Genomic DNA, 27,583 nt, shown 5'->3' with positions numbered 1-27,583 from the left:
CTCTGAGCACTTCTTAGTCTCCTTTTCCTCTTAGCTTTGTGTGTGTGTGTGTTTGTGTGTGTGTGTGTGTGTGTAGGATTGGCAATAACCACCACCTTCCTCTGTACCCTAAAACTCTGCTTCAGCTGTCTTTTGAGGGGGCCCCACAATATTTTCAGAACTCTAATTTCAGGTTTTCATTCAGCAAACTTCTGTTGAGCAGGCCCTGGCTGAGTGTAGACTAGGGCCTGCTCAACAGAAGGCCCTATTCTGCGCTCAAGGAGCTTCAAGTATTGGAAGGAAATAGAATATCTGTAATCACAGCCCACTGTGATGATGCTGAAATTGTTAGGTAGCCCAGGTTTCTAAGTTGGAGGGCAGTGTGGGAAGACCTTGGGGAAGATGAGGATCACTGGACGATTTGAAGCACGTGATAGAATTGGCAGTGCCTTCTTGATTTGGAAGTCAGAGGACCCTCAGAGTAGGGAGTCTGGGATGTCTCCTAAGTTTAGATTGTACCAACCAGGGTAGATGGGGATAAATAAACTTGGGGGAAAAATGATAAGCTTAGTTTTAGCAGCATTGATTTTTGAAGTCCCCAAGGGACATTTAGATGAATTAAGATCTGGGAAAGGAGTGTTTTAAAGTAGGTATCAGATGATGGCATTCATTCTTTCTAGGGGAAAAAGAAACATTTCCCTGTTAAATAATAAAACCTTGCTTTCAACTAGAGTATTGATAAAACCAGGAATACTAGACATATCAGAAAATAGATCTAGAAAACTTGTCCAAGTTCTTCATTCCTCTTCTGCTTCTTTCGTATGCTGTTAGTTCAAATGATCTGACAGTTTTCTACTTTCGGAATGCTTTCTAGTCACGTTCCTTAAAACTAACCACTGATCTTGTTTGGAACAAGAAGGAATCTTTAGTAACCAAAGCTCTACATGATTTTGCATGCAGACAAGTAGTTCTGTGTAAATAGGAATTCAGATGGATAAACATGGGCAATTAGGTTTCTGAGTGTCGTACAAAAAACGAAGGTCCTAAGTTTTATTATAGAACTCCTGGGACCTACACACTTCTGAAACAATACTTGCTATTCTAAGAAAGCATTGCCTTCTACGTTAGTGTTAGGTCATATGTCAGTGGCTTGTGACCGTAGTTGGAACTGAAAAGTGATTGCATAAATCCTGGCAGCTGTTAAGTGGTCTTGTAAAAGGTGCCCCTATTTTATCTGCTGTGGTTTTAGAACATTCTAGTTCTATTGCTTCTTTCATTATTTATGGCTGTACTGATCAAAGAAAGCTGATAAAAGGAAAAAAATAGAGGTTTCTACCTAAAACTCTTTTTCTGGTCTTCCCGTTTTTATTATTTTCTAATCCTCCTCTTTTGTTGTATAGATAATTCAGTTTAGAAATGACTTTTTAGGAAACCTCTCAGTAGTCCTGAAGTCGCCTCCCCACCCTTTTGGCATTTGCTTTTCCTCAGATGAATGATTAACATGTTCTTTTATTCTGTTTTGTTTTCATTTTGATCTTAAACTCTACCCCAACCCTAGAAATAGCATAATTCAGTTATATTATATAGACCTGCTGAGTGTTAGCCAGATGAGACTTCAGTGCTCATTTCTTTGACCTTATTTCCAGCTAGCTTGAAGGCAGCCAGTAAGGGGAACTTGTAACTCCCACCCTTTATATTATGAAAAACTTCATTATCTCTTCACTCCTTCCCATAGTTCCATGAGTTGAGGTGTTTTTTTTTTTTTTTAACCAAGCCAATTACATTTATTAAATATTTCCTTTTTTTATTTTTATTAACCAAGTGCCTATAGCTGGGTCTGAAATGAAAACATACACTTCAGATAGTCATATCTATATGAAATTTGATTCAGATGGTTGATGTTTGTTAACCCATGGATCTTTAATATGAATAGACAATTCCATTAACTTTTTTTGGAAATGATTATAGCATAAGGTCCCCTGTACATTTTGCTCCGTTACACCCCCATCCCCCATTTATGGTTTCGGTGATCCCTTGCAGTCTTAGGATCTCAAGCTGAGGCTGTGGTCTATACCTTAGGAGTTTGTAGTTTTGTTAACACAGTTTTTTTTCTTATGAAAAAAGATAATTTAAAATATTCTCTAAAATGAATGGTTTTTCTTTTTTCTTAAGAGATGGGGTCTGGCTATGTTTCCCAGGCTAGAGCACAATGGCTATTCACAGATGTGGTTTAGCACACTGTGGCCCCAAATTCCTGGGTTCAAGTGATCCTCCCACCTTAGGCTCCCTGCTAGCTGGGACTGTAGGCATGCACCACTGTGCTTGGCTTAAAATGAATGTTATATTAAGACAGGTACCACTTCCCACCCCCATTTGTGGAGGAATATGGTGGATAATTTTTGTTGATGCCATTCTTAGTCCTATAATACCAGATGTCTAATTCTGGGGACCCAAGCTTCTGAATCATCACCTTTTTTTAAAAAACCTAAATTACTAAGAATAAGAAGCTTTCCCTGTTTCTTCTCTCTCCCATCTCAAACTGTGTTGGCTTTGTGCCTCCTTGAACTTACCTACTGTCTGTTTCCCACATCTGTTTCACTGATTTCCACTGGAGCATCCTTAGTGGCTTGGGAGGCTTGTAAGGGCAAGGGCATCTCTCATTCGTCTCTGTCTGCTGTGCCAAGAACAGTGCCTGCCACAGATGAAGCAGGGCAGGGCAGCAGCAGCCACCTTTGAATGTTTTCTCTGTGCTGAATACTTAGCATGGATTCTGTTTTAATTCATTTAATGTCCACAGCAGCTTTACAAGAAAGTAGATTACTATTAGTACTCACATTTTAAAGATTGGGAACACATTTTAAAATAATTTGGTTAAAGTCGTAGTGCTCTGTTGAGTGGCCTGTTTTTATCTCTTTCCTTTGGCCCTTGAGATGAAAAAGTAAAATTATTCAAAGACAAAAGTAAAGTAAGAAGAGAAATAAAGTCTGGAAAATGAGGTGGGTGGATCACGAGGTCAGGGAATCGAGACCATCCTGGCTAACACAGTGAAACCTCGTCTCAACTAAAAATAGAAAAAATTAGCCGGGCGTGGTGGTGGGTGCCTGTAGTCCTAGCTACTCGGGAGGCTAAGGCAGGAGAATGGCATGAACCTGGGAGGCGGAGCTTGCAGTGAGCCAAGATCGCGCCACTGCATTCCATCCAGCCTGGGCGACAGAGCGAGACTGCATCTCAAAAAAAAAAAAAAAAAAAAAAGTCTGGAAAAGAAATATGTGGAATAAATGGCCCCTTGAATAATCACATTGTCTCAGTGGGAGAGTCATTTGCCCTCTCTGAAACTTAGTTACCCTGCTGTTCTTTTCTAGTTTAAATGCTTCAAATTATGTCATTTAGCTTAGCCAACTACTTGACATAGAATTGTATTTCTAAGTTTTTCAACCTTTTAGCATTTCTATATTTAGAAATTATTTGAGCCCTAACTGGAAACTGTGGGACTGTATATTTATGTTGCTTTTCTTCTTTTTTATTCTTCTAATCATGTATCACATCATAACAAGCAGAGTGTGTTGAGGTGATTGGACAAATCATCCTGAAGAGAAAATTTCCAAATAATTGGACTTCTTGTTGTTTGTGAGGCTAATCTTTAACAGAAAAAGAAAGTTTTCTTCAGTCAAATAAGAATGTTGGGTAATTGTTAGTTGATATTTATATTATTCATTATATTTTTAAAACATTATTTTGAATAATTGCACTATCAGATATCCAGTTTGGCATGGACAAGAGGTAAACAACCAAACTAGTTTATGTACAGTTATAGTATGAGATAGTAGTGGAAATAATGTAATTAAACTCATTTTATAAAAGATGATGTTTTGTAGGACTTATATGGAAAGATGAATTTATTGTATTTCAAATACATATGTATTAGTGGTTAGGTATGATTATAAGTAGTCACATTAAACATTGTCAATATTTGAACAATAGAAGAAAAAGTTTTTAACTACCTGGATTTTTATTGTTTATGTATTTTCATTATCAGCCATTTAAAATCACCCCCTTTTTTTTTTTTTGCTGTGGAGGGATAGCCAAGTATATATTATTTTTTAAAACTTGATAGGTTTCCCTCCTTGGATAATGGACATAGTTGGTGGGATTTACTTTACAGTGAATTTCTAAAACATAACTTTTTGTAAATGAAGTGCACATTGCAATAAAGGGAGAATAATTGTAATTGCCACTTGTTCACAGTGGTGGCTTGGGAGTTGGGACAAGTGACCCAAAATAGCAGATTCAAGTGGTACAAAGAGGAGGATTTAAGTTAAACATCAACTGTATAAATTTCCTTTAAAAAATCTTAATAAGGTACTACTAGGACTGGGGTTATAAATTCGTTTCACTGGCTATTTAAAGAATAGATGTGACTAGTCGCCATTATTAAGATATGTTTGATTTTTGAATGGGGATGGCTCTCTGGATTCCAAAGTCAAGGCAAAGAAATGACAGTGAGTGGAGTGGACTCCTGAGTCAGCTTGCTGTCCTGGGGCAGATAATGCATGCATTCAAAAAGCAATGTCAGACCTCTTAGGGACACTGCAGAGCCAAGGGTTTGGACTGAATGATCCATAGGTCCCTTTCATCTTCAGTTACGTAAATGTTTAATTTCAGTCTGCTTTTTTCATCTGATTCATTAGTTTCCATCGGAGTATCCTTAGTAAAATTTATTGTACGTATTAAAAAATCACATTGTATGTAACTTTTGGGTTTCTGCCTTTGTTGCCAATCTTTGTTTAGTTTGAACCAAGGAAAAGATATTAAGTTTTAATTATCTTGGGAAATAACATGGAACCTACATTATTTTGGGTGTTTTAAGTTTAAATGGAAACAGCAGTTGAATGTTAACAGATGTGATGACAAAGGCCATGTGGTCTGCCCTGCCATTCTCTCTTAAGCCTTTTGTGGTCTAGAATACTTCTTGAATTGGTTTCTCTTATTATGTGAATGTTTATGTGATCATGCCTGTTCTTTAGTTTCTGGAATGAATGAATGATTTGTGATGCCTTTCCTAAGTCCTTTTCATCTTAAAAATTTTTTTTCATCTGAACAAAAGATCATTTTCCCATATGATTGATGGGTTTGCTTTTTATTTAATGATGAAAGAGGTAAGGAGTTGTTTGTTACTGTCAGAGTTAGTCTAATGCTAGAGTTGAGAGGTCCTTAGATGTCAGCTAGCCCAGCCTTACCATTGGTGCAGAAATGCCTTATGCAAAATTTTAGACAGATGTTTGCCTTGCCTTTGCTGGAATACTTTTAGTGATGGATAACTCACTGCCTTTTCTGGTATTGTAACGGCTCCATTGAGTAGTTCCCCATTTTTTAGCTGAAATGTGTCTCTTAAGTAACCAAGTTTCATCCTCTGGAGTAATATATAACCAGTCTTTTTCCTGACTGACTATATTGATGGCCATGTTTCTTTCCTCCTTGAGCTTTAATTTTCTTGCATATAAAATGACATGAGTTACATCACCTGGTTACCTCACTAGCATTGAGGTAAAGAACAACTTGAGATAATTGTGACCTTAGGCAAAATTTTTTTCTGGTCTCAGAGTATTAATATATTAGTTTTATTTCTGGTATATATTCTAATGGGAAAAACAGCAGTGTGTTGTCTGTTGGCTTGGGCACCTGGATACTTTTCAGTTGATGTTATTGCTCTGTTACCAAAGGCATTAATTTATCTCTTCATCGAACATTTATTGACCATTCACTGTGTACTAGCAATTATAAAAACATTGAAGAAGACAGACACCTTCCCTGCCCTGTTGGGGCTTCTTTTCCTTCATGGATGTTTGTACTTTGAGATATAAATGCTTTTGACTGCTCAAGATAAAATAATATTATTAGCCCACTTCTACTCTTAATGTTTTTGGTTTTCTAATTAGTCCAATATTTTAAAGTATGTCTTTGATTTGTAGATATTTGGAGTCTGGGAGTGATCCTTTTCATGTTGGTGTGTGGGCAGCCGCCCTTTCAAGAAGCCAATGACAGTGAAACACTGACAATGATCATGGATTGCAAATATACAGTACCATCCCATGTGTCTAAAGAGTGTAAAGAGTAAGTAAAACAAAGTATGTGGAAACCTTAAGGACTCAGATTAAAACCAGAAGTTTTAATTCCATTAATATGTCAAGAAAATTTGAGAGGACTTCAAACATCCAAGCATCTGGGTTGATTTTAATTTTTGAATTTAATATTTCTACTGTTGTTAAGAGTGTTTGGTCGGCGGGGGAGTGGTTAGCCCTTGAATATGATCTGAAATTTAATATTAGAGTACAAAATGTATTCATCTATTTCTTATTCAAGAAATCTATTACATGCCTCTTCAACCTTCAGGAGTGGTGGTTATTTCACTTGAACTGAAGAAATACCATGGGAACTACCTTTCTCTGCATGAGCAAAAAGCAAGATCACCTGGAATTGTTTTAAGTTCCAGAGAAGAGTTAGGGCATTTTCTTTCCTGAATAGACCATCAACACACTATTTTAGGGTTTACATAGTATGTCTCATAATTTTCTTCACACACCTTCCGCTAACTGACTAAAGAGCTGTTTAGGTTTATGTGACTATGGGAAGCCAGCATAAAAAGTATACTCGATTATTTGGAATTTAAAGTAGTACATAGTACTATGATATGTGTAGTGAGAAATATAGTAATGGAATAGAACCGTTGGAAGTTCAGTATTATATTGACATTTTAAGTGACATTTTTTAATGAGCTCAGCTGAGATTATAGCCACTACTTAGAGGACTTTGCTGTAGAAACAGAGTTTTGAGTTTCTCCTATCAGCTGGTAAGAAGGAAATCTGATTGCCTGAGGAATTTTTTTCTCTAAATGAAGCCCCATCTCAGGTGGATGTTTAAGAACTTAGGTATTCAAGGCCGAGGCAGGCGATCACGAGGTCAGGAGATCGAGACCATCCTGGCTAATACGGTGAAACCCCGTCTCTACTAAAAAACAAAAAATTAGCCGGGCACCTGTAGTCCCAGCTACTCAGGAGGCTGAGGCAGGAGAATGGCGTGAACCCGGGAGGTGGAGCTTGCAGTGAGCCGAGATTGCGCCACTGCACTCCAGCCTGGGCGACAGAGTGAGACTCCATCTCAAAAAAAAAAAAAAAGAACTTAGATATTCAAACTCTGTATTCAAGTATTGACTTCTCCATTTACTAATGATGTCAGAGTGGTAGAAACTACCATGTAGGGTTATTGTGAAAATTAAATGAATTAATATGTGTAAAGCTCTTAGCTCGGTCCTTAGCACATAGGAAACTATGAATATTCATGATGATTATTTTTATGACCTTACGGTTAACTATTCTCTACCCCAAGAAGCAGGGCAGTTGTCTGGGGGCATACGTTGTCTGCGTGTTGGATGTTTGTGATTCATGTTGTAATTCAAGGAGTATTTCCACAGCTTCTACTGAAAAAGCTGATTTTTATATTGATATATATATCATTCAAATAAGTATACAATGTATATGTAGTAAAATGAGTACCTGTGTACCCATTATCTAGTTTAAGAAATAGAACGGTTCCGAGTATCTTAGTAGCTGTCTGTGTCTCCCTCCTAGAAGGATTATTTTTAATAATTATTGAGGCTGGGCACAGTGGCTCACACCTGTAATCCCAGCACTTAGGGAGGCCGAGGCAGGCAGATCACAAGATCAGGAGTTTGAGACCAGCCTGACCAACATGGTGAAACCCTGTTTCTACTAAAAATACAAAAATTAGCCAGGCATGGTGGCTGGCACCTGTAATCCCAGCTATTCAGGAGGCTGAGGCAGGAGAATCACTTGAACCCGGGAGGTGGAGGTTGCAGTGAGCTGAGATCATGCCACTGCACTCCAGCCTGGGCGACAGAGTGAGACTGTGTCTCAAAAAAATAATAATTATTATTATTGGCGCCAGGCATGGTGGCTTGTTCCTGTAATCTCAGCACTTTGGGAGGCCAAGATGGAAGGATCATTTGTGCCCAGGAGTTCAAGACCAGCCTGGGCAACATAGGGAGGCCCTGTCTCTACTAAACAAGCAAACAAAAAAAGAAAAATTAGCCAGTTACGCCCCCACGCCTGTGGTCCCAGCTACTGGAGAGGCTGAGGTGGGAGGATGGCATGGGCCCAGAGGGTCGAGGATACAGTGAGCTGTGATTGCACCACTGCATTCCAGTCTGGCTGACAGAATAAGACCCTGTCTCAAAAAAAAAAAAAAAAAAAAATTATTGGGACTATTTAGGTTTTTAAAATTTTTTCCTATTTCAGTTTTGCTAAGCTGTGTTTTTTAAGGGACATATCTGCTTTATCTAATTTTTCAAGTGTATTAACTTCAAGTATTTATATTATCTATATTATCTTTTTTTTTTTTTTTTGAGATGGAGTCTAGTGGTGTTCCCAGGCTGGAGTGCAGTGGCACAGTCTCGGCTCACTGCAGCCTCCACCTCCTGGGTTCAAGCGATTCTCCTGCTTCAGTCTCCTAGTTAGCTGGGACTAGAGGTGCGCACCACCGTGCCCAGCTAATGTTTGTATTTTTAGTAAAGGCAGGGTTTTACCATGTTGGCCGGGATGGTCTCAGTCTCTTAACCTCGTGATCCGCCTGCCTCGGCCTCCCCAAGTACTGGGATTACAGGCGTGAGCCACCACGCCCAGCCTATAATATCTTTTAGTTATATTTTTTAAGTCTGTAAGAAGTGTGGATATATTGTCCTTTTTAATTTCAATAGTGATAATTTGTGCCTTATCTTTTTTTGTCTTGATCAGTTTTGCCAGAAGTTTATTTTATTAGTCTTTTTCTAAGAACTACCTTTTGCTTTTATTAACAATTATAATTTTTGTTTTATGTTTTATTAATTTTCTTTTCTCTTGTCTGTAGTATTTTGTGCCACTCACTTCCATGGGCTAATTCTGTTCTTTTTCTTTCTGTTGTTGGATACTTAGCTCACAAATTTCCCTTTTCTGTTGTAATAATTTAAGGCTATAAATTGCCTTCTGATACCATTTTAGCTGCATCCCACTAGTTTTGATTTATAGTCCTTTTGTTATTATTCAGTTCTAATAAGTATTTTCTAGTTTGTGTTGATGTATTTCATGTGTGAGTTGTTTACAGGGGTGTTTTACATTTCCAAATGTATGGCATTTTTCTAATTAGCTTTTTATTGATTTCTAACTTAATTGTGTTGTGGTCCAAGAATAATAGCCTCTATGGTACCAGTGTTGTTTTTGTTTTTTTGTTTTTTCAAATTGCTGAGGCTTGCTTATGGCCTAGCATAAGATCTTTTTGTTCTGGAAAATAGTGTATATTTTCCAGTTTTGGAGTTCTGCATAAATCCTTAAGATCAAGCTTTTTAATTATGCTGTTCAAAATTATTTGCATCCTTTATGAGTTTTTCTTTCTCCTACTGGATCTATCAGTTACTGAGATATTCTTCTGCTGTGATGGTAGATTTGTTTTATTCTTGGAGCTCTGTCCGTTTTTGCTTTGAGTGTTTTGAGGTAATGTTATTAGGTGTAAACAAGTTGAAAAGTGTTGTATCTTCCCATTCTATCAATTTGTATCAATGAGGTAATGGCCCTCTTTAGTACTGCTTTTTTGCCTTAAAGTCAGTCTGTGTTGTCTAATTTTAGCCACACCAGTCTTCTGTTGGTTACCATTTGTGTGCTGTATAGTTTTTCTTTCTTTTCTTAAACTTCCCATTGTCCTGGTTTTAAATACATCTTTTTTTAACAGGCTGGAGCCGAGTTTTTCTTTAATCCCATCTGATGATTTTTGTGTTTTAAATGGAGAGTTTATTCCATTTACACTTATTGTAGTCACTGATAGATGTAGATCTATTTATGCCATCTTTTTATATGTTTTATGTTTGTCCTACTTCAGTTTTTTTTTTCTTTTTACCCCATTCTTCTTTGGAGTTGATAGAGGATTCCTTTCCTTTCCTTTCCCCTTCATTCTTTCTCTTTTTCTTTCTTTCTTCGCTCCCTCCCCTTCCTTCCTCCCTCCCTCCCCCTCCCTCTGCCCTCTGTTTCCTCCCCTCTCTCCTGCCCTCCCTTCTTCCCTTTCCTCCCTGCCTTACCCTCCCTCTATCCTCTCTCCCTTGCTCTCTCCCTCCCTTGCTCTCTCCCTCTGTCCTCCCTCCCTCCCTCTCTTTCTTTTCTTAGACAGGGTCTTGTTTTGTTGCCCAGGCTGGAATACAGTGGTACAATCATACATAGCTCACTGCAGCCTTCAACTCCTGGGCTCAAGTGATTGTCCTGCCTCAGCCTGCTGAGTAGCTAGGACTATAGGTATGTGCCACCGTGCCTGGCTTATATTTAAACTTTTTGTAGAGACTGGGTCTCACTATGTTGCCTAGACTGTTCTTGAACTCCTGGTCTCAAGAGATCCTCCAGCCTCTGCCTCCCGAAGTGCTGGGATTATAGACATGAGCTACCACGCCCTGCCAACGTTTTTCTTTTTCCCCTCATTTGACTTTCCCCCTGAATTAGCTGGAAAGTTATAGTCTGTTATTTTAGTGATTTTTCTACCTGTTTTAACACAGATACACATTTTTTTGTTTGTTTTTGTTTTGGTTTTGGTTTTGAGACGGAGTCTCGCTCTGTTGCCCAGGCTGGAGTGCAGTGGTGTGATCTCAGCTTGCTGCAAGCTCTGCCTCCCAGGTTCAAGTGATTCTCCTGCCTCAGCCTCCCGAGTAGCTGAGACTACAGGCGCCTGCCACCACGCTCAGCTAATTTTTTGTATTTTTAGTAGAGACGGGGTTTCACTGTGTTAGCCAGGATGGTCTCGATCTCCTGACCTCGTGATCCACCTGCCTGGGCCTCCCAAAGTGCTGGTATTACAGGCCTGAGCCACCGCGCCTGGCCAAATATACATGTTTTTATACCTTTTTTTAAATTATTTTTTGAGATGAAGTCTCTCAATCTGTCGCCCAGGCTCGAGTGCAGTGACACTATCTTGGCTCACCGCAGCCTCCACCTCCCGAGTTCAAGTGATTCTCGTGCCTCAGCCTCTGGAGTAGCTGGGATTACAGGCACACGCCACCACATCTGGCTAATTTTTTGTATTTTTAGTAGTGATGGGGTTTCGCATTTTGCCCAGGCTGGTCTCGAACTCCTTAGCTCAGGCAGTCCACCTGCCTCAGCCTCCCGAAGTGCTAGGATTACAGGCATGAACCACTGTGCCCAGGGGCCTCATGTTTTTATACTTAATTTAACAAAATTTATAGCTTATTCTTATCTTTATTTTTTGGGAGGTGTGGGGGGAATGGTCTCACCCTGTCACCCAGGCTGGAATGCCTCAGTGCAATCATGGCTCACTGCAGCCTCAACCTCTCAGCCTCCCAAGTAGCTGGGACCACAGGTGCAAGCCACCACACCTGGCTAATTTTTTTTTAATTTTTTTGTAGAGATGGTGTATTAGTCCATTTCATACAGCTACAAAGAACTGCTGGGTAATTTATAGAGGAAAGAGATTTAATTGACTTGCAGTTCAGCGTGGCTGGGGAGGCCTCAGGAAATTTACAGTCATGGCAGAAAGTGAAGGGGAAGCAAGACACCTTCTTCACAAGGCAGCAGGAAGGAAAAGGAACTCAGGAGAAGCTACTGAACACTTATAAAACCATCAGCTCATCATCACTATCATGAGAACAGCATGGGGAAACTGCCCCCATGGTTCATTTACCTCCACCTGGTCTCTCCCTTGACACGTGGGGATTATGGGGATTATAAGGTTTATAATTCAAAATTAGATTTGGGTGGCAACACAAAGCCTAATCATATCAGACAGTGTCTGATATGTTGCCCAGGCTGGTCTGAGACTCCTGGGCTCAAGCAGTCCCTCCTCCTCAGCCTTCCAAAGTGCTGCGATGACAGGCATGAGCCACTGTGTCCAGCCTCTTTATTCTCTTCTTGAACAACACAAAATCTTTAGAATATCTTAACTACCATCCAATATTTTATTAATTTTTCAAATGCCACAAAGTAGATATGATTATCTACACAGTTAAAAATTTCATATTTACCCAGATGCTTGACAGAAACTGTTTACCCTTCCAAGTGGAATCACACTATCCTGTCAAAATAAAATTGTTTAGAATTTGTTTGGATGAGCATATGTTGGTGATAAGCATTCTCAGTTTTTATTTGGAATGTCTTCATGTTATGTATGCTCCTAAAAGATGGTTTCATTGAGTATAGAATTCTAGGTTGATAGTTATTTTCTCTCAGCTCATGGAAGATATTGTTCCACTGTTTTCTGGCATCCGTTGTTGCTGTTGAGAAGTCAGCTGTCCATCTTATCATCTTCTTGTCTCCACGTAGGTGTCCTGTCTTCACTTACGCTGCTTTAAGATATTCTATTTATTGTGCTTAGGATGTGTTAGGCTTAGTGGTTCAAGATTTGTGCTCTTTGATGAATTTTGGAAAATTCTCAGCCATTATCTTTTCAAATACAGTTTCTTCCTCATTTTCTCATTTCTCTCACTCTGTCCTCTTCTTTTTATAAAACTGTTTTGTATTTCCTATCTCAGTCTATTGATAGTTATTTCCTTAATTTTATCTTACATTAATTCTAATTTTTAAATTTTGTTTATTGATTTTGTTTTTAGTTACAGTGATTATTTTTCATTTTTAGAAGCCCTATTTAGTTTTTTCTCAACTGCCTAGCAATTTTATGTATAGTAGCTTTATTTATAGTATAAAATATCATCTTTAGTTCCCTGGCTATATTATTTTCAAGATTCTCTTTCATGTCTTAAACATATTTAACGCAGTTACATTTTACATCTGAAAATTTCAGTATCTGAAGTATTCGCATTCTGATTTTGCTTATGTTTCCTAGGTCTTGCTGTTGGTACCTTGTTTCTTTTTTGTTTTTGACTGATATTCTTTGTAATATTTGGAGAATTATTTGAGTCTGGTTTTAAGTTACATTCCTACAGGAAGGGTCTGTATATTTACTTCTCTACTAGTTGCCTAGGAGTGCTTCCAGCTGAAAGCACTATAAATTAACTTCTGTGTACCACACAGATATCATTAGTTTGGAACACAGACTTGTGTGAGGACCAGCTTGTAGTTAGAAGTTCTAAGTTGTTTCTCATTTTTCATTTACCCTCACACTGAAGCTGGAGTCCTAGCTCGTTACAAGGGCTCTAGTTGTACTATCTACCTTCAGTAGGCCTTACACATTATATTCTGTTATATGCACCCAACATAGCCTGTAAAGCTGAAGCAGAAACAGGGCAAAGGCCAGCTTTGTCATTCATTTCATAAGGGTTCTGCTTTTACTTCATTTTTAGTTGCTGAGTGTTAACTTATTTATTCTGTCAAAATGGTGCCTTTAAATAAAATAGTTTCCTAAAAATACATTACATGGGCCGGGCGCGGTGGCTCATGCCTGTAATCCCAGCACTTTGGGAGGCCGAGGCGGGCGGATCACTAGGTCAAGAGATTGAAACCATCCTGGCCAACGTAGTGAAACCCCGTCTCTACCAAAAATACAAAACTTAGCTGGGTGTGGTGGCACGTGCCTGTAGTCCCAGCTACTTGGGAGGCTGAGGCAGGAGAATTGCTTGAACCTAAGAGTTGAGGTTGCAGTGAGCCGAGGTTGCGCCACTGCATTCCAGCTTGGCAATGGAGCGAGACTCCATTTCCAAAAATTATATATATATATAACATGGTATTTTAGTTGTTTTCATCAGAAGCATCATTCATTTTTTTCTGAAACAGAAGTGGGCTTGTATACTCTATTCTGTATGTCATTGCTGATCCTTGAATTTAATTCTGGTATGTCACTAAGCCAGCAGTTAATTCAAGAACAGATGTTGATACCTATAGTTAATTCTAGATGATAGGGAGCTCTTATTTGTGCATTTGGCTTATCAGTATACCTGGAAGTTGTGATTTTTTATTTTATGACTACAGTGGCACTAGATTTTTATTCCCATCTGCCCCACTGCCACCACTAGTGCACCGAATTTAATTGATGGTATAGGAAATCATTTTATTAATAAAATGACCCATCATTACTGATCCTTGCAAGCAGTTTGCTTTAACAATGGACTTACCTTCCTTTCCAGCCTAATCACACGGATGCTACAGAGAGATCCCAAGAGAAGGGCTTCTTTAGAAGAGATTGAAAATCATCCTTGGCTTCAGGGAGTGGACCCTTCACCAGCCACAAAGTATAACATTCCCCTTGTGTCATACAAAAATCTCTCGGAAGAGGAGCACAACAGCATCATTCAGCGCATGGTGCTTGGGGACATAGCGGATCGAGACGCCATTGTAGAGTACGTCAATGCCTGTCAGCACAGAGGGCCACAGGTTTAGGATTCTTGGAATGGGCTCTCTCTACTTAACACAGCCTTTGGACACCTGTATAATAGATAAGAGTTCCCAGTTGGCAAGAGTTGTGTCATTTATCTCTAAAGTTCTTGGCCCAGGGCCTGACACAGGTTTTTTTTTGGTGTTTTGGTTTTTATGCTAGTGAACAAGTAAAGCCATTGCTGGGTGGTGTCAGTGAGTGCTGTGGCCTTTTTCCCTTTCTATAGGGGTGGAATGAAACAGCTTGTTTTGTATCCCAGTATGTACCTTATCTGTAGCACTATTCTCATTCCTCTGTCTCCTTCTGGTCCCCACAGTGAGTAGGGAGAACAGTACCACCTGCCTAGAGTCCTCTAAATCAGGAGTTGGTAAATGGTGCCAGCCACACATTTTTATAAGTGAAGTTTTATTGGGCCACAGCCATGTCCATTCATTTAAGTATTGTCAATGGTTGCACTGTGCTACAATGGCAGAGTGGTTGTGGGAGAGACCACATGGCCTACAAAGCCTGAAATATTTATTATCTGGCCCTTGAGAGCCCCTGCTGCAGCCACCTGGAGCCTGCAAGTTATACAAGTTGTTAATTACATCCTTTAAAACCAAAGCCAGTTGTTTTTTTGTTTTTGTTTTTGAGACGGAGTCTCGCTCTGTCGCCCAGGCTGGAGTGCAGTGGCACAATCTTGGCTCACTGCAAGCTCCGCCTCCCGGGTTCACGCCATTCTCCTGCCTCAGCCTCCCAAGTAGCTGGGACTACAGGTGCCTGCAACCATGCCCGGCTAATTTTTTCTATTTTTTAGTAGAGACAGGGTTTCACCGTGTTAGCCAGGATGGTCTTGATCTCCTGACCTCATGATCTGCCCGCCTTGGCCTCCCAAAGCGCTGGGATTACAGGCGTGAGCCACTGTGCCCAGCCCCAAAGCCAGATTTTAATAAACAGTTTGGAATCAAAGGTAATACAGAGGAAAGATGCATTTGCTTTGTTCTGATAATGATTAATTTCTATAAGAGGTCTTGACTGTAAAAACAAGGAGTATTTCCACAAATTAAAGGTCAGAGGTTATTTAATGTGTTGAATGAAACAGTTGGGTATGTTGGAAAGAGAGTATGCTCTAGGAGGCAAAAAAAGGGGCTCCCAGCAGGAGGGCCCTTTCAGGATTTGATCCAGTTCCCTGACTTCGGGGAAGAGAAGCCTGTGGGCTGGACCTGCAGACCCCTGCCGTGTGTCTTCGTGCCACACACATGCCCACTGGGAGGCTCTGATCTCTGAGAAGGGCAGTGTCTGTATAAAGGACACTTAAGAGTGTTTTACATTACTGGAAAGAAAGGTTTATAAAAATAAACCCAGGTTCTTAATTTTGGTTTAAGCACAAATTTCTATAAGTTTCCAAATATATTATGGTTCTTTACAGTATTGACTCACAGCTACTTAAATGACCTAAACTTGTGGCGGAGACGGGACACTTGCTGTTGCTGCTACAGACACTCACTTTTGGAATGTGTAGAAAATGATTTTTCACTTTTGAAGGGGTAAAAGGCTGTTTGTATCTCTCTGAATTGGCCTTACGTTCTTAGCTTAAATAAATACATATATACATGCAGTAGTGTCATCTAGAACTATTTAATTAATATAAATTCAATTATAAATCCAAAAGGTAGTGCAATTTAAATGGTTCAGGTGACTCCAGTTTGCCAGTTTGCTGGTTTCCCGATAGCTGGGTGAGCCAGTCTTGCTCTCCTCTCAGCTAGCCTCACTCTGTGCTTGCTGCTCACATCATGAGAAGCTGCTCATTCTGAGGGTGACTCCTGAGTTCCAACACACACCTTTCTCTCACAATACATTTCCAAACCCAAGCCAACTCCTGTATTCAGCACTTTGCTGAAGAAACTAATAAGTCATTCTATCCTTGAATTTCACCTTGGACACTTCCTTTGGAATCTCATGCCTCAGCCTGCCTTACCCCCATTAGTTGTGACCCCAGTGTACATTTTGAAAAATGGGGTCTCTTGCTTCTCTTCCTAAGTGTTCATTGTGTGAGTATTTTCAGTAACTACAGAAAGTTTCTGAAAACCGTAGTTACGTATTTCCTGGCCTTGTGGGATCCGCCAAAGCACGCTCCTAGTATGTCCTGTGACAGGTCAGCTACAAAAGAGTGGGCAGGGCTGTGGGCCTTGTTGGGCCTTGTGTCCCAGCACCGTGTCTAGCCAGACTAGGTACTCGGTGAACATTACTTTTTAAATGAATGAATGACTACATTGATTTTATTCAAAGTGATTGATAGTGACATGCTTTCAATTTCTTTAATAATTCTGTAGTGCCTAAATTGCCAGTAAATGCAGAGGGAGTATGAAAATAAAAACATTTTCTAAGTTTTCTGATTGATATTAGTACTTCAGTGCACATTCATGTAACACAGACCTCGTCTTCATGTACTTCTAGTGGAAGCAAGTAAGCCACCTGAACAAATACAAACACTGTACACACAAATTCAAATTTTGAATAATGCGTGCACTCATTATCTTATGTGTCTAAAACTGACGTCTAACTGAGCTGCTGTTGGCACTTTGGATTTTTCTCTCATTTACGAAAAATCTTCATAAAAATATGAACATTTTTATGCAGTTGTTTTTAGAATTTTGAGTGACCTAAATAACTACTAGTTTGGTTTTTTTCTGGTTTGCATTTTTTGCATAATTTTAAAGATTCCAGCCATTGAATTTAACTTGCTTGTACTTTTAAAAATCAATTCTGCTTCTTGTAAAAAACCTCCTGATATGGCTGACGTTTGCTCTCACCTTGTTTTCCTCAGAGCCCTGGAAACCAACAGGTATAACCATATCACAGCCACATACTTCCTGCTGGCTGAAAGGATCCTGAGAGAAAAGCAAGAGAAAGAAATACAGACCAGATCTGCAAGCCCGAGCAATATCAAGGCCCAGTTTAGGTGAGAAAAAAATCTTCACTGATTTTAGTAAGTTTAACGTTTTGAAATAGCGAACTTTTTTTTTTTAATGCTTCCTAACTCTTTGGGGCAAGAGAGTACAAACAGTGATGACGGCCTCATTGGAGAGGCCACACATGGGCTCTTCAGGTGTACATGAGGGTCTGGGTTCCCTCATCACCAGGGATGCCGTCCCCTCCTGGGCTCAGTGGGGACCGGGGCTGTGTCTGTTGGCATGGTCAGGAAAACATGTTTGGAGAAGCAGCCTCAAGCCAGAGTGTCTTGCTAGTTATTTTCATTAAATTCTTCCAAATCCAACATGTATTAATCTGTTATTTTCTTTAGTTTTTCATTCTAGGAACAAGGCTGAATTCTCCCTCAGTTATTTGAAGTAATTTTTAAAATCAAATAGAGTATTGCTATGCCACAGTGTTCTTTCAGGATTTCCGGGATTGGACAGTCACATTAGCTAGTTGATTTCTTAGCTGCTTGACCTTGGGAGGTTGCTTAACCTCTCTATGACTTAGCTGCCCGATCTGTAAAACAAAAGTAACAGTGCTATTTACCTCATGGGGTTGTGGAGAGGAATGATGAATTAATACATGTAAAGCACTTAGAACCAGGGCTTTGTGTGTTTGCCGTCACTGCTGGGAATATTTTACACCATTGTCTTCAGTAAAGTCATGAACGTGCTGCTCCCCAAGCCTTTTCTCCTCCTCCTACTCCTCCTCCTCTCCCCCAACCTTCCCACTTTGCTTTTTCTTCTGCCAGAGTAACTTTCCACTTAAAGCATGGAAAGGGCTTGCTTTTTTCATTATCACTATGAAATTTATTTCGAGTTTATCTTTATGCACTCAGATAAAGTAACCCATGGAACTGTAGTTCAAAAACAGAAGAGTGCTCCTGATTCTGAGTAAATCTGTGTGTACCTCCAAATATTTATGAATATATGTGTGTGAATATTATTGTGAATAATAATATTATGATTGTAAAAGATTAAGAAAGCCATTTCGCTTTTAAGTTACTTGCAGTTGGCTCACCATGTGAACTTTGTTGCTTGGGTGGAGTGGCAGGGTAGGGGAGGAAAACATTCCCAGCTTGCCAAACAGTAAAGATTTAGAAGTCTAGTTTAACTAGAACATGAATTTAGTAACTTTATTCATATCTTGGATGCATTCCTCTGTAATAAAAACTAGGCACACTGTCTAGTGTCTGCTTAGAAGAGGACTGAACCCAGGGAGTGAGGAGGTTCTTGGGGATGAGATAAACCAGAGACTGATGCTCAGAGGTTACGGTCAACCTAGTCCTGACCCGAGCTCCCTGGCAAGAAAGAGTAACCCCAAGGCAGAACATCACTACTCTCCAGGTGCACCAAGACTGGAGCTACCACCAGGCTTCTGGAAGAGAATATTTAGATTTGAACTCTCTTCTATTCAGTGAAACATACCAGAACTCAGTCTAAAGCTGATTGTATACGTGAGACCAACATTAGCTATAAAGAAATAGTAGGCCAGGCACAGTGGTTCAACCCTTTGGGAGGCCAAGGTGGGAAGATCCTTTGAGCCCAGTTCATGACTAGCCTGGGCAACATAGACCCTGTCTCTATAAAAATTAAAAATAAAAAAAATTTAAAAATACCAGAGCTTTCTGAACTGTTTTCCTTTTGCTGTCATGGAGACTCTGAAGTGGAGAAGCTATGAGCGCCTTTTTTTCTATGGTACAGGGCCCACTGGCAGTGGCAGTGTCTCCTGACTTGCCTTCTCTTTGTTGTCACTATAACGTTGACAAGACCCTGGACCTCCCTTGGTTCCATTGTTGGGTATGCCTTGTGGTCAGAATGACCTAGGAGGTAGAAACCTGGACTGAGTCAGGAGACTGTATTTAAAATGGCAACTAGCTGGGCAGGGATGGAGGAAGGGTCAGGCCAGTGAGAGCCACAGCCACAGAGAACAGATACATGCTCTGTGGCCAGTGGGTAGTCTGGAAGAATTTGTGACAGGCTGGTTGAGATGGGTGGTTAACAATAGACTGATATCCAGCCTCCTAGCCGGCTGGGTGTCTTCACAAGCAGTTTGGTAGGCAGAAAGAAACAGGGATTTGGCCTGCAGGTTCTGGAGTCTAGGGGCAGGGTCCTAGACCTGGAATTGAGGGAGAACACAGGGATTCCACTAGAGAATGAAGTCCCAGATGCCATCTCAGGAATGTAGGTATAAGATGTGGCTTAGCTGAAAGGAGTGGTGTTGGTACAGATAGGATCCTGCAGCAGTGAGGTGGTGTGGTATTGGGAGTTGTCAAATCAAGTAGCTTAAGGTTTCTTAAATTCTAGAAGAGATTCTGTTTCAGATATAGTAGCATTAACTTTGTTAAAAATATGAATAATTGTAGGGCTGCCCCATTACATTTGTATGGAAGAACATGAGGCCTGAGAGAAGGGCTTAGGCTTTTAGAATTATTTCTAATTGAGAACTCTTATGACTGACTGTGTCCGGGGCCTGTCTGCAGACTCCGGAGACTCTTCCTCCAGCCTGCCCTGTAGAGCCGAGGACAGCACTGTTGGAACTCTCTAGGGAGTAGCCAGATAGCAGGGTAGGCATCTCATAGACTGCACCCAGATAGTTCTGGAATGGAAAACCAAGAAGTTAACCCATAAGCAGGACGTGGCCACACGGTGTTAGCCATTGTTCGGTTATGACCACTTCAGAGAATACTGCTTCTTAGCTTCAAATTTAAATTTTTTTTTTTTAACGATAGGTTTATTTTATTAAAGGGGAACCTGTGCAAAACAAAAGAAAACTTGCACATAGCAAGTCTAGTGGATATTCCACATACAGTGGCCACTGGTAAAATTTTGTTCCTGCTTTATTATTAGAACTATATGACCATCCCCCCTGGGGAGAGAGGATAGTTGACAATTCAGAGATGTTTATTCAGAATAGCAGCTAGAGACCCTCATTTAAAAACTTTATCTTCTTTGGGTACCAAGCAGTATTCTTGTTACTTTGGCAACTCCAGCTCCAGGTTGGGAGATAAAATGAAAGTTTAAATAATGGCGAATTTTGTTACTCACTACTCCTGTATGGGCATTTAAAAATATACTTATTTAAGGCTGGCACGGTGGCGTGCGCCTGTAGTCCCAGCTATTCGAGAGGTTGAAGTGGGAGGATTGCTTGATATCCCAGGGGGTCAAGGCTGTAGTGAGCTGGATTCATGCCCTTGCACTCCAGCCTGAATAACAGAGTGAGACCCTGTCTCAAAAGACAGATATTTATATTTAACTTAGTGAGTTTTTTTAATCGGAGAAGAGATTTTTATATGATTTTGTATGATGTATACGTGTTATACATATAACTTTTTAAAAATTCAGATCCATTAAACTTTCCATTTCATTTTATAAACACCAAGTTCTTACCCCATGGTAAAATCAGGAGCCCTGGAAATTTCAGGTGAATTTTATTTGTAGTAATATACCTTTATGTGATCTAAGAACCAAAGAAACAAAACATGTGGTGTTCAGGTTTTGCTTTGCCAATAACCTCCATGGGCTTTTAAAAAATGTTTATCTTGTAGTATAAAGCTTTTGTATAGAAAAGATGGAGTAGCTCTTTGCCCTATTTTCTTTTCTGACAGCTGTGATGAAGTTGGCACTTGGCCAATAAGCCACAAACTGAACCATGTTTCAAAACCACATTTGCCCTTCTGGTGGCCTTGCTGATGTTTACAGGATGTTGAATGGGTTTGCAAGGCTGCTGCTTTTTTCTTTAAGTCTGTAGATTTTGTCCCAGTAAGTTCGATGTGATGTACTTTACTATCATCTGCATAATAATTCTATGGCTTTCCCCCCCCCCAATCTATCTGTTACATAGGCAGTCATGGCCAACCAAAATTGATGTACCCCAGGACCTTGAGGATGACCTCACGGCCACTCCTTTGTCCCACACGACTGTCCCTCAGTCTCCTGCTCGGGCTGCTGACAGTGTCCTCAATGGGCACAGGAGCAAAGGCCTGTGTGACTCAGCTAAGAAAGATGACCTCCCCGAGTTGGCTGGACCAGCACTCTCTACGGTGCCACCCACAAGCTTAAAACCCACAGCCAGTGGGCGGAAGTGTCTGTTCAGGGTGGAAGAAGATGAAGAGGAAGATGAGGAGGACAAGAAACCCATGTCCCTCTCAACACAAGTGGTTTTGCGCCGGAAGCCATCTGTGACCAACCGCCTGACATCCAGGAAGAGCGCGCCCGTCCTCAACCAGATCTTTGAGGAAGGGGAATCTGATGATGAGTTTGACATGGATGAGAATCTGCCTCCCAAGTTGAGCAGGTTAAAGATGAATATAGCTTCTCCAGGTACAGTTCACAAACGCTACCACCGGAGGAAAAGTCAGGGCCGGGGCTCCAGCTGCAGTAGTTCGGAGACCAGTGATGATGATTCTGAAAGCCGGCGGCGGCTCGATAAAGATAGCGGGTTCACCTACTCCTGGCACCGCCGGGATAGCAGCGAGGGGCCCCCTGGCAGTGAGGGGGATGGCGGGGGCCAGAGCAAGCCGAGCAATGCCAGTGGAGGGGTGGACAAGGCCAGCCCCAGCGAGAACAATGCTGGTGGGGGCAGCCCCTCCAGCAGCTCGGGTGGCAACCCCACCAATACATCGGGTACCACACGCCGCTGTGCCGGCCCCAGCAACTCCATGCAGCTGGCCTCTCGCAGTGCTGGGGAGCTTGTTGAGAGCCTCAAACTCATGAGCCTCTGCCTCGGCTCCCAGCTTCATGGGAGTACCAAGTACATTATTGATCCACAGAATGGCTTGTCATTTTCCAGTGTGAAAGTCCAAGAGAAATCTACATGGAAAATGTGCATCAGCTCCACAGGGAATGCAGGGCAGGCCCCTGCAGTGGGCGGCATAAAGTTTTTCTCTGACCACATGGCAGATACCACCACTGAATTGGAACGGATAAAGAGCAAGAACCTGAAAAATAACGTGCTGCAGCTACCTCTGTGCGAAAAGACTATCTCTGTGAACATCCAGCGGAACCCTAAGGAGGGGCTGCTGTGCGCATCCAGCCCAGCCAGCTGTTGCCATGTCATCTGACTGTGGCCCCATCTGGCCGCTAGCACGCTTCCTGCTCAGAGCAGTGAAGACCGGCTCACTTCACTGTTCCCATTTGGTTTTACTAGTTTAAAGTGGGCGTTAGGAGCAATTATTTATTACCTTTCCATTTGTTCGCCTGATGATGTGACAATGCATGGTCTTTGTGCATGCTGCTAGACACTTCTTTTCTTTTCCAGCCGAAAAGCCTATTATGTAATTTTTACATTCATAATTTTAATGTGGATGATCAGGATTAAATCAAGATGTATATCTGGAACCTCTTATAAATGGAGCACTTAGAAATTTGATGTTCTGCACTTAACCTAGAGAGAGAAAAAATGCTTTTCTTTGTGAAAAATCTGAATTCCTGTCCTGACCTTCTGTGATGTGGAAACTCTGGGCTCTGAGACACACTCTCTGGTGTCTGAGACAGAACCAAAGCAATAACGTTGTGATGCCCACAGGCCTGGAGCCAGCTAGCGACCTTGTGCCGCCCAGCCGTCCATGGCCCATGCAGAGCAGAGGACAGTGAGTGTCTGCACTGAGAACCTTAAATCACAGTTGAACATACCCACACCTGTTTGTCTTAAGCTATAGTGTGAAAACAAAGTTTGGGCTCTGAAAATTTAACTGAAACAGATTTCCTTGTTTTTGTAATAGGTGAGATAAAGTACTTAGATTTATAAGGCAGCTTCCCCTGTAGTGATAAATTACAAGCAGACAATCTTATTTTGTAATGTGATGAAGTGATGATGTCTTAACTCTACTTAGAGAGTGTATGTCTGTCTAACAGAACAAAAAGATGCTCTGTGTAAATTCCTTCCTGTAGGGCACACTGCAGGATTTCCATGTAGATAGAAGAACTATAGGGCCTAGTACAGAAGGTGCACACAAATGTTGGCAAAATCAAAACCCCATGAATTAAAACCTACTGGGATTTGGTTTTTAGGAGTTTGGTAATTAGGTTATCTCTTTTGTTATTTTCATTCAGTTATATCCTTTGGCTCAGCTAGCTTTGAAATTGGCTGATGAAAAAATATACATAAAAGGGTAAAATTCACACATACAGCAAACAAAAATGCACAAAGCCTGCTTTGTAACTTTTTTTTCTGGAATTGTTTTTCACTTTGCCTTTTCCTGCCAGAACAATAATCAAAGAACTCTTGCTTTAACCTATTCCTGTACAAAGACTGTTTTTGACCAGATAATCATCTGTTGTGGCATTCTATCTTGTAGAACACTGTATATTGCAAATTGCTGATTATGGAAGGGGCCAGTTGCTGTTTTTTCATGCAGTGCCCTGGGAGTCTTAAAAGCAGTGCTTAGCAACATTGGTGATACCATGTGGCTGGGACCCAGGGCCCTTCCCCACTCTTCAGCCCCGAGTCATGTCTCTGAGGTGACAGACTGAGACACATCTGGTCCTGTAATTCAGAGAGTGGGCAGATCACCAAAGAACTGCATTGCTGTGGTCACTGTTTCTTCAAGTACACACTGACTCTGCTACTTTAGGATAAATATATTGTACTCAGAACTCTGAATTTCACAGTATACTTACTAAACTAAGTAAAAATGATACTTAAAATACTTATTTTACTTTCTAGACCTGAGCTAGATATGTTTTAAGCTACAGCTCTAGTTCATTGTGATATTTATAATTTGAAAGCTATGAGAATAGATGTGTGGGTGAAGCCATAGAACATATTTGCTTGAAATTCTTGAGCAGGGATCTTATAAAGGGCCAGAAATAAGATGTGTGGTTCACATAGATAGTGAGCGTAACATCTGTATTAAACGTAGGAGAGAAGTTTATAAAGGGCATTGGCAATAAACTCTTTGTTGCAGCTGTTTTCCAAGCAGTGTAAATACTTTTTCTTGTGATTATGTATAGCCTTGGAATGGCACCTTTTAACTAACCCTTATGTGTTTGGTTTCAATGGTTTTTTATATTCCGATGTATATATGGTGCTCACTTTAGGATCAGCAGTGTTGACCATTTATGCTGCATAGCTGTATTATAGCCTTATTAGTTGTGTGGTTGACCCTTGGGGTATACAAATGTCAGTCTGAGTGGTGTCTTACTCCTTTGTTTATAAGTGAATGATTGTGCATGTTTTGTATGTCATAGTATGTCGTCACATAAAAGGGAGGGAGCGAAAAACCATTACATTAAGATAATATTGGACCAAACTACTTACTTGCTCTAAACAGTTACTTGTACCCCTTAACCTGTCTTCAAAAGTTGCATATAGTTACAGTAGTGTATAAATTAAATATTGTGGAAAAACAGTTAGTCTTGTATTTTTCTGTATGTGTGTATATATATAATTATGTACTTCTGGCAATTCTATCTGTATTTAAAGATGTGACAATCTTGACACCAATTTTAAGAATAGCTGTGAGGCCGAATTAAAGATAATCCCTACCAAGTGAAAATTGATATGTGTTAAGAGGGTACAGAATTATCAGCTGATTTGGTCAGTTGCTTCCAACGCTGGTTGATTTCCCTCATTGTGTAAACATTGACAGGTATGTGACAAATGGGAAAAAAAATCCAAATAATAAAGTTGACATATTGGTGTTCAGCAATATAAACCGTGTCCTGTGTTGTATTGCTTCTCATGAGTGCAGCTTTGTGTGATCCCACCTCAGTTAGACCCAGCCTTCTCCATGCCCTGTGCCTGCACCACCAGATGTGGCTGAAAAAGTACAGTCATTATTATGTTTAAACTCATGGCCACAAATAAGAGGTGGGGCCAGGGTGCCCATTAAGTACACTTTATTTCTCTATTTCATCTTGTTTCCTCACTCTGCTGGTCACCATGCTGCCTAATTGAATAAAGGGAAGCAATGAGAACTGCCACAAGTTCCCACCTCTGCCTTCCTCCCTTCCTTCATACACATTCACATGCTCTGGCCTTCCTCCTGTTACTGTGATTCCAAGGTCAGCTACTCTTACTCAGTTCTCACAACCATTACCATAATTGACTTTTACAACTCCCCCCCGAAAGAAATCTTGTGCCCTTTGGCATACTTTACCTTGTCCGCAACTCCCTTTACTCCAGCCTCATGCAACCACTTCCTGTGATCAATTTTCAATCCCGTGTTAGAATTTGATGAATTGCTCACTTTCTTCCTTATGAACTTCCCATCTTTCAGTACCTCACTTCTGCCTTGCTGCTCTTCAAGTCCACTGGTCCTTCCTCATTCTTCCAACCTCTAAATTTGGAATGTCCAATTCTGGACCCCTGCTCTATCTGCAGTGACTCCTGATCTTATTTAGTCTAGTATCTATATGCTGATAGAAGCCCAAAATATATTTAGCCCACATACCCTGGGAACACTGGATTTCAACTACCTATTTGACTTTTCTACTTGGATCTGTGTGTGTGTCTACAGCATCTTAATTTTTACAAGTTCAAAACAACTAATCTTTCCCCTCAAATCCTTTTACTAGTGCACCCATCTTAATAAATATCAACTCCTAACCTTCAATAGTTTCATTCAAGCTGAAAATCTTGGTGTCATCCACTTTTTCATCCCAACATTCAGTTTATGAGCAAATCTTAACTTGACTTTCAAAGTTGACTGCTTCTCATTGCCACCACAACTACCCCTCTAGTCCCTGACACTCAACTGTAAATGCCTCTTAAAGGGTTTCCCTGCATTTGCCCTTGTCTTTCTCATTTATTTTCCACTTAGCAGTATGAGAGATCATTTTAAAGGCTAAATCATACCATGTTTTGAAAGCTGTTTAGTTTCCGAATATTTGGGGTTTTCCCACATAGGTTTCTATAATTTTTAGTTTAATTCCATTTTTATCAGTGCATGCTTTCTATAGTTTAAATCTTTTGAAGTTACTGAAACTTGTTTTATGGCCCAGCATATGACCTATCTTGGTGAATGTTTCCTGAGTGCTTGGAAAGTGCTATTGGTGGAGTGTCCTATACATGTCAGTTCGTTCAAGTTGGTTGATAATGTTCAAGTTTTCTATATTCTTACTGATTTTCTGTCTCAATTATTGAGAGAGGAGTGTTGAAATCTCCAACTATAGTTGTGGATTTGTCTATTTCTCCTTTTAGTTCTAGCAGTGTTATTTTAGAAAATTTGAAGCTCTGTTGTTTGGTACATAAGCATTTAAGATTGTTATGTCATATCAATTAATTGATCCCTTTCCTCATGAAATGTTCCCTCTTTATGCCTGGTAAATTATTTGTTCTGAAATCTACTTTGTGTGGTAGTGATATAGTCACTCCAGCTTTCTTTTGACTTGTGAGAATATCTTTTTCCATTCTTTACTGTTAACCTATCGTGTCTTTATGTTTAAGGTTTGTTTTTTGTAGATATCATATAGTTCGAGCTTGCTTTTTTATCCCATCTGCAAATGTCTGTCTTTGATTGAGGGTTTAGATGTATTACATTTAGTGTAATTGTCAATATGGTTGAGTTTAAACCTACCTAGTTTTCTATTTGTCTTGTCTGTTCTTTTTCCCTCTTTTGCTACCTTGTTTTGGTTTAACTGAGCACCTTTTGTTACTCCATTTTATCTCCGCTATTGGCTTATTGGCTGTAACTCTTGTTTTTCAGTGGGTGCTATAAGATTTGCAATACATGTATTTTATTATATCATAGTCTATCTTAATATGTCACTTCATGTAGAGTATAAAAACCTTACAACTGTGTGCCTCTATTTTCCTTTTCCTGTTCTTTATACTACTGTTGTCATACATTTTATTTTTGTATATGTATAAATATTGTTTTAACTAGTTTTTAAGGGATTAAACATGGGGGGGGGGAGTATTTTAGCTACATATTTGTCATTTGCAGCACTCTTCATTTCTTTGTGTAGATCCACACTTTGGTTTTCCTTCTGCCTGTAGAACATTCTTTAACATTTCATATAATGCAGATCTGCTGGCATTACATTCTGTCGGCTTTTGCTTTGAAAAATTATTTTTCCTTTATGAAAGATATTATCATTGGGTATAAAAATTCTTGATCGATTTTTATTGCAATGCTGGACACTGAATTTTACATTGTTGAATGCTGGAATTTTATGTATTCATGTGAGAAGTGTTGGATTTCATATTGGAATGCAGTTATTTAAAATCATTGGATCCTTCATGTCTCACTTTTAAACTGTTAGGGCAGATCCTGAGCAGTCTTCAGTCTAGGGCTAATTTGGCCCACTACTGAGGCAATACCTCTCTAGGGACTCTA

The 27,583-nt window shown here is 40.2% G+C and overlaps 1 protein-coding gene across 4 annotated transcripts in view; it reads left to right on the top strand.

Annotated features, from left to right (window-relative positions):
* SNRK (SNF related kinase) overlaps nt 1-24,958 on the top strand; it is a 66,085-nt gene extending 41,127 nt beyond the window's left edge. For all 4 annotated transcript variants that reach the window (XM_024245438.3, XM_002813863.4, XM_024245439.3 and 1 more), the window contains 4 exons: nt 5,949-6,090; nt 14,096-14,308; nt 17,150-17,284; nt 21,145-24,958. In XM_024245438.3, coding sequence (XP_024101206.2) covers nt 5,949-6,090; nt 14,096-14,308; nt 17,150-17,284; nt 21,145-22,363 — 1,709 coding nt within the window. In that variant the 3' untranslated portion in view covers nt 22,364-24,958. The remainder of the gene's footprint in view (nt 1-5,948; nt 6,091-14,095; nt 14,309-17,149; nt 17,285-21,144) is intronic.
* The last annotated feature ends 2,625 nt before the right edge of the window (nt 24,959-27,583 follow it).

This window comes from Pongo abelii, chromosome 2 (assembly GCF_028885655.2).
Source record: "Pongo abelii isolate AG06213 chromosome 2, NHGRI_mPonAbe1-v2.0_pri, whole genome shotgun sequence".
In the NCBI taxonomy this organism is placed as follows: domain Eukaryota; kingdom Metazoa; phylum Chordata; class Mammalia; order Primates; family Hominidae; genus Pongo; species Pongo abelii.
This window is presented reverse-complemented; position numbering and strand designations above follow the sequence as displayed.